This window comes from Branchiostoma belcheri, unplaced genomic scaffold (genome assembly GCF_001625305.1).
Source record: "Branchiostoma belcheri isolate BF01 breed outbred unplaced genomic scaffold, Haploidv18h27 scaffold3, whole genome shotgun sequence".
Classification (NCBI taxonomy): domain Eukaryota; kingdom Metazoa; phylum Chordata; class Leptocardii; order Amphioxiformes; family Branchiostomatidae; genus Branchiostoma; species Branchiostoma belcheri.
Genome location: NW_017803909.1, coordinates 5121979 through 5130833, shown reverse-complemented (window position 1 = coordinate 5130833; position 8855 = coordinate 5121979). Strand labels below are relative to the sequence as shown.

Genomic DNA, 8855 nt, shown 5'->3' with positions numbered 1-8855 from the left:
GTAACAAATGAAAATGTTGTGTGTGTATAGAAGTTTGTTCCAAGTACAATATCCCGTTCTTTGGTGAAATTTACCACCTTAAGATATGATTGAAGTGATGTTTAAAAATGAAATCGTCCTTTTATTGAGTTATGCAGAAGTGTCATGTATCAAGGATCCCCACCACAATGGCATGCCCCAGCCGTCACGTGACACGAACAGGTGAGACAAGTCAAATTTTCTTTTCCAGCTTTGGAGAGAGGAAACGTCAGGCGGTGGGGCAGAACTTTTGTTTCCCCGCCCTTCTCCTGGGTCCGTTATGGACGGTAAGGGGGACCGAGAGCCTCTCCTGGGCCAGGAGTCCGCGGGTGTGAGGGAAAGGCACACGGGCTCGGCGGAGCAGGCCGAGAAGGGGGAACGGGACATCACCAAGGAGGAGTGGTTCCAGGAACTGAGCAAGAAGGTTTACCTGGCACGGCGCAAGAAGCCCGACCCTTGGTGGGTCACCGCTTTGGAGGTATGCAGAATTCTGTCACCGTGGAGGGAGGGTCTGCATGCCCTTTTTCGTTAACCGTTATGGGCTATTTTAATTTACCGTTAATCGTTACCGGCCCGCTCTAATTCAACGTTAAGCGTTATCAGTATATTCCTCGTGAAGCGTTATGGGTCGTTTTAAATTATTCAACGTAAAACGTTATTTGTCATCCTAAATTCAGCGTTAACCGTTAATGACTAATTCTTCGTTACACCTAATTTTGCCTTTCAAAGTGCAGGAAAATGCGTCATTGAAGGTTTAAAAATACAAAATTTCCCAGGGGAGAATGCCCCCGGACCCCCCTACATTGCTCGCGCCTTTGGCGCTTGACTCGCGCTTCTGCGCTCGGTCCCTTCGGCTCTAGCCAGAACCAGTTTTACCTTCAATTTCCGGAAGTTTGCGGAGAGTTACAGAATTTTTTTAACGAATCCGTCAACCTTGACAGGCAAGTTAACAAAAATCTTGAGTAAAATATGAAAACATCAGAAGGACCGACAAACACTCTCAACACCATGATTTGCCTCTCAAAATGCGGGAAATTGCGTTTTTGAAGGCTTAAAAATCCAAAATTTCCCGGGGGAACATTCCCTGGGACCCCCATAGATTACGAGCGCCTTCGGCGCTCCCGCCTCTCAAAATCCATCGGTAAAACTGGGCAGACTGAAAAAATGCAAGCTGGCCGACGTCGACTCGGACACCCCGGTATTTGTGGACACACTCGGGGACCAGGGCAGGTGGGAAACACAGGGAACACATACCTTTAATGCATGCTTCATTACATGTAAGGTATACGTAATTTTGTCAGTGTCCAGTGCAGCTCTAAAAAAAGCCTGTCAATTTACCGTTAAGCGTTGCCGACCGTCCTGAATTTACCGTTAAGCGTTATCGGCCCTGCTGAATTTACCGTTAACCGTTGCCAGGACCCCCCATGCAGACCCTCTGGAGGGGCTGGGAGGGAAGTCTTTAGAGAAAGTCGATTGTCGAGGTTTTGCCAACATTTTCCTCACAAATGAAGATGATGTTATGTTTCTTTCTTTAGATTTTGATGTCATATTGATGTCGACCTGAATTGTCCCCTTACAGGTGTGTTAGTTGGTAATACAAAATGCAGGTAACTTGATCCAGTGAATGTTTTTCTGTAGAATTATGTCAAAAGACCAGACATTTTAACATGAAATGTAGGCATTATTAAAGTTCATTTCTCAGCATCATTAACAGATATTAAGTTTTGTGCCAAGGCATGTTCCAGAATACCAAATTTTAGATGCTCCTGAACACCTGACAGAAAACATTAAAAGGAATTTTATCTGTAAGATCTAGAACTTTCTATTAAAGCTGCTCCCTGCAGACAAAACCCCATCATAATTCCAGTTGTAGGTCCTCTGGACCGATCTATTATATAAGTTCTACATTATTTTTGTTTCAATTCCAGGAGGAAATATCTCCTTTCCAAATGCCCCAATTCAGCACCATACTACGTAACAGAGATCATGTCCTAACTGCATTTTATGTAAGTGTGCAACCCTCACAATATTGCAAACCTATTTTCTTTGACTTTCTGGCAATGAGGTTGCATGTTAACAACAAGGACAAAGACTGGATTGACAAAGAATGGATTTTGTATAAGATATATATATATAATGTTATAGCAATGTATATACTGTAGTGTACTAGTGTTATAACTTATATCGCATTGCAATGGTGCAATTTTACAGTCTGACTGCATGTAGTCATTAGGGTGTGTAACGCTATGCTGAACAACAATAGGTGCATCAATAATTCAGTGATTGACTGCACAGGATTACTCGGTGTGACTTCTGCTGCCATGACAACCATTGACACGTCAATGGTGGTCGTCCTTTTGTCTGTTATTATCTCGCTAGTAAGTGGTTGGGTTGAAATGAAATAGAAAATGTACAGGAGAGAATGTTCTAGCATTGCAAACTAGGCTTTAAATAGAATGTGTTACCTGATGTAGAAAATTTAATTTTGAGTGAAAAATGCATTGTTGGGCTTATTCAGTAACCCAGCATTAAGGTTAAGACCCATGTATTGTGTCAAATTGGTGTCTGGTATCAGTCTTTTGACATGTTCGATTCTTAACCTTTTTAACTGTAGATTGGATCAGTGTTCGAGAATTCTGGTGCATGATGATGACAAAAGGCCCACCTACATGTATTAGTAGTCATTACATTATATGGAGCGAAATGGACATAGGTATATCTCCTGGGTTTTTAAAAGACAGCATCAAAATAGAAACAAAGAATTCTGAGTAACGTCTTCACACCAACTAGACATTGACAAGTGGCCAACTGTTCCATGTTTGTAGATCCACTTCTGTGGAGGGTTGGTGATCTCCTAAATATTTTCCCATCTCCTGTTGATACAGTCTGGCTCAGGAGGTCATGTTTAGGTTAGGGTATTGACAGGGTTTGGATACAAACCTAAGAGGCCAGCGCTGAAGGTTATGCCAAAGTTGCATTCCATAGCCATATATGTAATCATTTACTGTGGCAGTGGCTTGTGTGGGTGGGTGGGTGGTACATGAAGGTAAAAGGCTGAAGAGCTATGTGTGCCTTGGAGTGTTTTAAATGTGCTTGGAGTGTTTTAAAGATGTATCCAGGCAAGGTACACACACACACACAGCTACAATATTGAAAAGTACAAAGTTGCAAGCCTAGGATAAAAAATCCAGATGGATTTTCCTTTTGATCACTCGTCATTATCTACTCCTACTCCATATTTTTAAGTATACTATTAATTTCTATAATATGGAAAAATTTAAATTAGATTCACTTTAGGATTGAAAAATTAATATGCTGGATTGGGAGGATTAAGTTCCCATTTTTATGTTTACCGAAGGAAAACATTGTTTTTGCTCTGTTTCCTTTTTTCCAAACACCAAAGGTCAATGGCCTGAACCAGTCTTAGACTATCTATCACCATGGTAACTAGTGTTGGGTTACATCATGTTATAGCAAGAGGGATTTAGACTCCTGTCTGACCATATAATATGAAAGTGTTTGAGTAAGAATGAACAAAGCAGACCATATGTGAAGGTAAACATTATGCATTTTGCCTTGCAAAGGTTACCTCTATAGTTCACAATAAACTCTGTACTTGCTCCACAGGTCCTGGTCATCCTGTTTGTGGTGGGATCTGCCTACTATGCCTACAACTACTTTGAACACCTGCACTTCCATGTGACCAATGGCTACGCTCACCTGGGGTACCCGCAGGCCCAGCACTTTGTGGCACACAGGTACCTGGAGGGGAGAGGAGTGGACAAGGACCATAGGATGGCCATGGACTGGATGAGGTAGGTCACTAGTCAGGTTTATAATACAGGTTCTTTATGAGTACATGAAGACACTGAATGATTGTTTTACCTCCTTGTAGTCTTCATGTCCCCCTATTGCCCAACATGTATATAAATACCTATAAGGCTCACTTGGATTTTTTCCTACTAGTACTTTTCCTACTAAACAACAGTCAAGAAAGGTTTCATGCTGAACCTATCTGTTTGTGTATTGATGGTATACCTGCAGGAAGGCAGCTGACCAGGGTCACGCCCATGCTGCATACAACCTTGCCATTGCTCACCTGAAGGGTCTGGAAACAGATGTCAAGGATGGGTAAGACATTGCTTTTTTACCTCCATGAAATGGAAGGTATTGTTTTTGGCGCGTCTGTGTGCGTGTGTGTGTGTGTGTGTGTGTGTGTGTATGTGTGTTTGTGTTTCCGCTTTTTTGTACCTTCATAACTCCATAACGCCTTCATGGATTGTAATGATATTTGGTATACTGGTAGGTGTTAGGGGGGCGAAGGTCAAGGTCAAATATGGGCCTCCTGGTGGATGGCCTTGGTACTGCAGCAGCACTTCCGGTTTAATGAGGAATCTCCTTTGCAGCCAACAGATGTGTCATTGTGTGGCTATCGAGTCAGTGCGCTTGGGACCCGGTTTGATTAATGGGGTTCCCTCAGGGGAATAGGTGACCTATTTCAGGGTTAGGGATTTGTATTAGCTGTGTGTTTGAAAAACTTAGTGTACTGTATACAAAAACTCATATATTTCATGGAGGCGCGTCTGTGTGTGTGTGTGTGTCTGTCTGTGGGTGTGTCTGTGTGTTTGTGTTTCCGCACATTTGTAGTCAGCATAACTCCATAACGCCTTAATGGATTGCGATGATATTTGGTACGCTGGTAAGTCTTAGGAAGACAAAGGTCAAGGTCAAATATGGGCCTCCTGGTGGATGACCTTGGTACTGCAGCAGAACTTCCGGTTTTTGTATCTTTTGTCCTAAACATGCTATGGTCTTGACTTTCTGGTGACAGATAGCTTTTTTTGTCAGGAATAAGTGGCGTGAGTTTGGTCCCCCTAGCAGCTTGTTTTGGAACTGCAGGAGATTTTCGGGCGAAATATTTAAAAGCCAATAAGTCCAGATAGGAACAAGGTATTATCATCATTTTTGGTAGGTAGGTAGCTGAGAGAGAGATGTACATAATTAAATGCAAATTATGCAAATGATGACTTAATTTGCATAATTAATGAGGAAATTCTATAATTACAGTGTTTTACATTATAGTACTTTTATACATGTAATGTATGTAATCTATGGCAGATGGAACATCAACAGATACCAATTATGCAAATGATGACCTAATTTGCATAATTAATGCGAAAATTCTATGACTCCTTAGTCGTAAATGATGGGAATTTCATACTTGGTACATGTGTAAGTTAATCAAAAGTTAACATCACGATGCATTTATTATGTTAATGTGGAGGCAATTTACATAATTAAAGAAGAAATTTACATTTACATGTCAAGCCCATATTTCATGGAGGTATGAGATCTCAGAACTCTTGTTTTGCTTGTATTCAAAGGCAGATAAAAGCTTGCAGTAAGGTAGTAGTCAGTTATATAATATACATTCATTTGTTATACTGTAATAATTTTTCCTATCGTTTTGTACAGGGAAGCCAGGAAACTTCTGGAACATGCAAACAACAATGGCGTGAAGGAGGCACATGATGTGCTCCACAATGTCTGCTATGCTGGGGGAAACTGCTAGGGGGCGCCCATTCAAATGTTCCCTTTGGGACAATCTTGGCAGCTTCTTGCAGCATAACAAGGATTTTTAGATTTCTAAAGGAGCTGATGGGGGGGGGGGGTTACTTGTGTGAAGAAAACACAATGCTTGCTGCAATGTTAACTGGTTTTGTTATGTTTTCCTTTGTTTATATCTAATACCTTTGCTGTATTTATCATTCATATCTTGCAAACCTTGTTTAGCACTTATATGATAAAACAGCTATTAAGAACTTCAAGACTTTGTGTGCAATATCTATTCAGAAAGTGGTGTATCTAAAGGACCAGAAGTGCTCTTGACAATCAAACTATGTTCAGCCTGTGGAAATGTGGTGAACAGACTAGTGAGTCCAAAAGTGTTCCGACCAAGTAAAATTGTATCAGACATCCTGTCCCTACACTGAAACAACTCTCCTGGCATGTATTTGTCCAACTGTGGGAAGGATGGCACTGCTGCTTTTTGTGAAAGTCCTCTTTGTGGTATTATGATACAATCTTAAATTATAATTGAGTTAAACTTCTATAGTATAGTAATGCAGTTACAACTCGTCAAATGTTATCATTTGTAGGAAGATTTAGTTGTTGCTGCCATTCCAAATTTTTCACAGCTTATGGAAATATGGAGCTTATCTGTTGCTGCTGTATCATAGGCAGAGCATTTTTTTTTACTTTGTACCATTTTTTTTATTTTATCTCATTGATCATAAGACTTTTATCATTTCTGTCCTCATTGAGTTGACTTCTGCATAGTTTCCATCATGCAGTTATAACTTTTTAAATGCTATCATGTGTAAGTATCATGTGTTGCTGCCATTCTTTATGTTCCATAGCTTGTTACATTTGGCAACACCTCATTTTTTACTTTGTGTCTTTTTTTATTTTATCACATTGATAGATCATAGGACTTTTATCATCTCTGTCTCTCTTGTACATATTATTTTTCCATCAACCAAACATACATATCAGTAAGGGAAAAGGCTACACTGGCTACTAACCTTACCATCATAGCTATGCAATGTGTTGTTGGACCAATGTTTCACCAAGTCATCGGTCATTTTTTGTAGTATAGCTTGTGCTTATTAATCAGAGTTGTTGTTGTCATGTATTTTAAAGTAGCTTCTTCTAATGGTGCAGTATCCTGGAAATGAACGTACACACTAGTGCCTTCAATATACAATACTATAAAGATATCATACCATATCAAATATCTATAAATGTCATGTGGGACCTATGTTTCACCAAGTCATGATCATCAGTCATTTTTGTAGTATAGCTTGTGCTTATTAATCAGAGTTGTTGTTGTCATGTATTTTAAAGTAGCTTCTTATAACGGTGCAGTATCCTGGAAAGGAACATACACACTAGTGCCTTTAATATACAATGCTATAAATATATCATACCATATCAAATATCTATAAATGTATAATTTTACTGGTATATCAACTGATCTATGAAGAGTATGGTGTGAGTAGTTGGTAAGGGATAACAGAAGGTGTTGTACTCATTATGTATACCAGTAGTTTCAAAGCATGTGATGTTGCAAGGTACTTGGAGTTATGTCTTAAATGTGTTGTAAGTTATGTGTTGAGAACAGTAACAAATTAAGTGAAGAGGTATAACCTTACAACTGTGTTACAATACAACAGAAAATCTCAATATTAGGATAAGTTTTCTGCAATCCTGTTAGCTTCTCCAGTATTAACTTCTGAACAAGGTTCAGACATATCAACATATTAAAGCTGTTTCCATACTAGGGATTTTGATAGACAGACTTCATCACTGACCAAACATTTAATATTTGTCGACCCATTACCTATAACCTGATTGTGTCCTAACAAGGGGTGGAGGGATTGTATGGAAATGCAGATATTTAGATTTATGATTTAGTTTCTTGTGACAATCATATTTAATGGGATTTTATTGATCAGAAAATCTGCAAAATCATGTGATGTTTTGTCCCCCTTACAATCCTACCTTTCCTTACATTTAGTTACATCTGCTGGTGTATGTATTACTATTAAGGTGAGTGTGTTATGACTATTTATGTAATATCAATGCATGCAGTATTCATTCCTATTGTGGAACTACTCAAGAGATATCAAATAATCTGTTGAACTGTGTGTTACAAATAAAACACCTCAAACAATAACATGACTTTCTTTTACTTGCTTGACATCCAAATATCCTGTTTGTTCAAATAACAAACAGCACTACTCCCCTCCCCACAATCTTCCTGTTCCGCTTGTGAAGGTCGCGAAAGGAGAGATGTCCGTGGTCGGTCTTCATCGTCCTTGTCCTTCACATGCTTCGTCCTGCACGCGCAAGTCGGCGAGTCGGGTATCATAAATTTGTAGCTTGTATTTGTACTTCGTTAAAAGTACGACAGATATATAACAGCGAGCAGATTATCATTGGACTGAGCAGAGCACTTTGGACTAATGCCTCTGGCTGTTTACAGCTTTATAAATTAGAGGTACACATCCAATCTTTTGTCAAAAACTTCTCTGTTACATTACGGTGGTCTTCACTCTTCGTTAAAAATGGAAAGATTTATTCCAAAGATCTCAATATTTTAGACGAAATCTTAAGATCTTATGAGACAATCTCAAGATCTTTCAGAAAATCTTAAGATGAAAACGAAAGGTATCAAGATCTTTCCAAGATGTTTTCAAATCTTAAGGTTTTTCCATAGCATCTCGATTGAGATGCTTTAAAAATATCAAGATTGTTTAAAAGATCTCAAGACTTTTAAAGCAATCTTGAAAGGAAATGTTGAAAATTCCTTCCTACCCCCCCACCCACACACACACACACCTAATCAATGTTACATTTTGTTTATTCAGAAAGGCTCGGTAATAAACGGATGTCCTGTTGCATGGAAAACGAGAAGTTCTATTAATAAAGCATTGCAGTGCATTGCGCCATACAATCCACAGAATAAATACAGCCTTCTTTACTTTTCTCCAACTTGCCGCTCTATGGCCTAAATAGATATCTTTATTTGGGTAAAACTCGAGCCAGCTAGATACGTCCCTGGCTTCTTCCGTTGGCACACAGACAGGACGGGTACGGCAGTTTGTTTCTTGCGCACGGCATGTTGCACGAGTTACGGTGACGCAGCTTTTCCGATGCGACTTTGAACCTTTTATTTTTCAATGTCTGCACGTGTCATGTGTGACTTCAGATGTTAACGCAACCTATTGGGAACTATCCACAGTTTTGTTCGATATTTTCTTGCAATTGATAAT

At 39.5% G+C, this 8855-nt stretch overlaps 1 protein-coding gene across 2 annotated transcripts; it reads left to right on the top strand.

Annotated features, from left to right (window-relative positions):
• The first annotated feature begins 193 nt into the window (after nt 1-193).
• LOC109474033 (secretory immunoglobulin A-binding protein EsiB-like) lies at nt 194-6818 on the top strand. Of its 2 annotated transcripts, XM_019774244.1 has the most exons (5): nt 194-496; nt 1947-2024; nt 3646-3833; nt 4063-4149; nt 5494-6818. In XM_019774244.1, exons 1-5 carry the CDS (start codon nt 299-301, stop codon nt 5588-5590), a joined length of 648 nt encoding a protein of 215 aa, XP_019629803.1. In that variant the 5' UTR covers nt 194-298; the 3' UTR covers nt 5591-6818. The 2 variants fall into 2 exon arrangements, with proteins under 2 accessions (XP_019629803.1, XP_019629804.1); XM_019774245.1 differs by lacking the exon at nt 1947-2024 and having other exon boundaries at nt 5494-6817.
• Nucleotides 6819-8855: the final 2037 nt, after the last annotated feature.

Coding starts and splice junctions, on each gene's coding strand:
- LOC109474033 (XM_019774244.1), top strand. CDS start 299: ATGGACGGTAAGGGGGACCGAGAGCCTCTCCTGGGCCAGGAGTCCGCG. Junction 2,025..3,645: donor ATGTCCTAACTGCATTTTAT/GTAAGTGTGCAA, acceptor CTTGCTCCACAG/GTCCTGGTCATCCTGTTTGT. Junction 3,834..4,062: donor ATGGCCATGGACTGGATGAG/GTAGGTCACTAG, acceptor GTATACCTGCAG/GAAGGCAGCTGACCAGGGTC.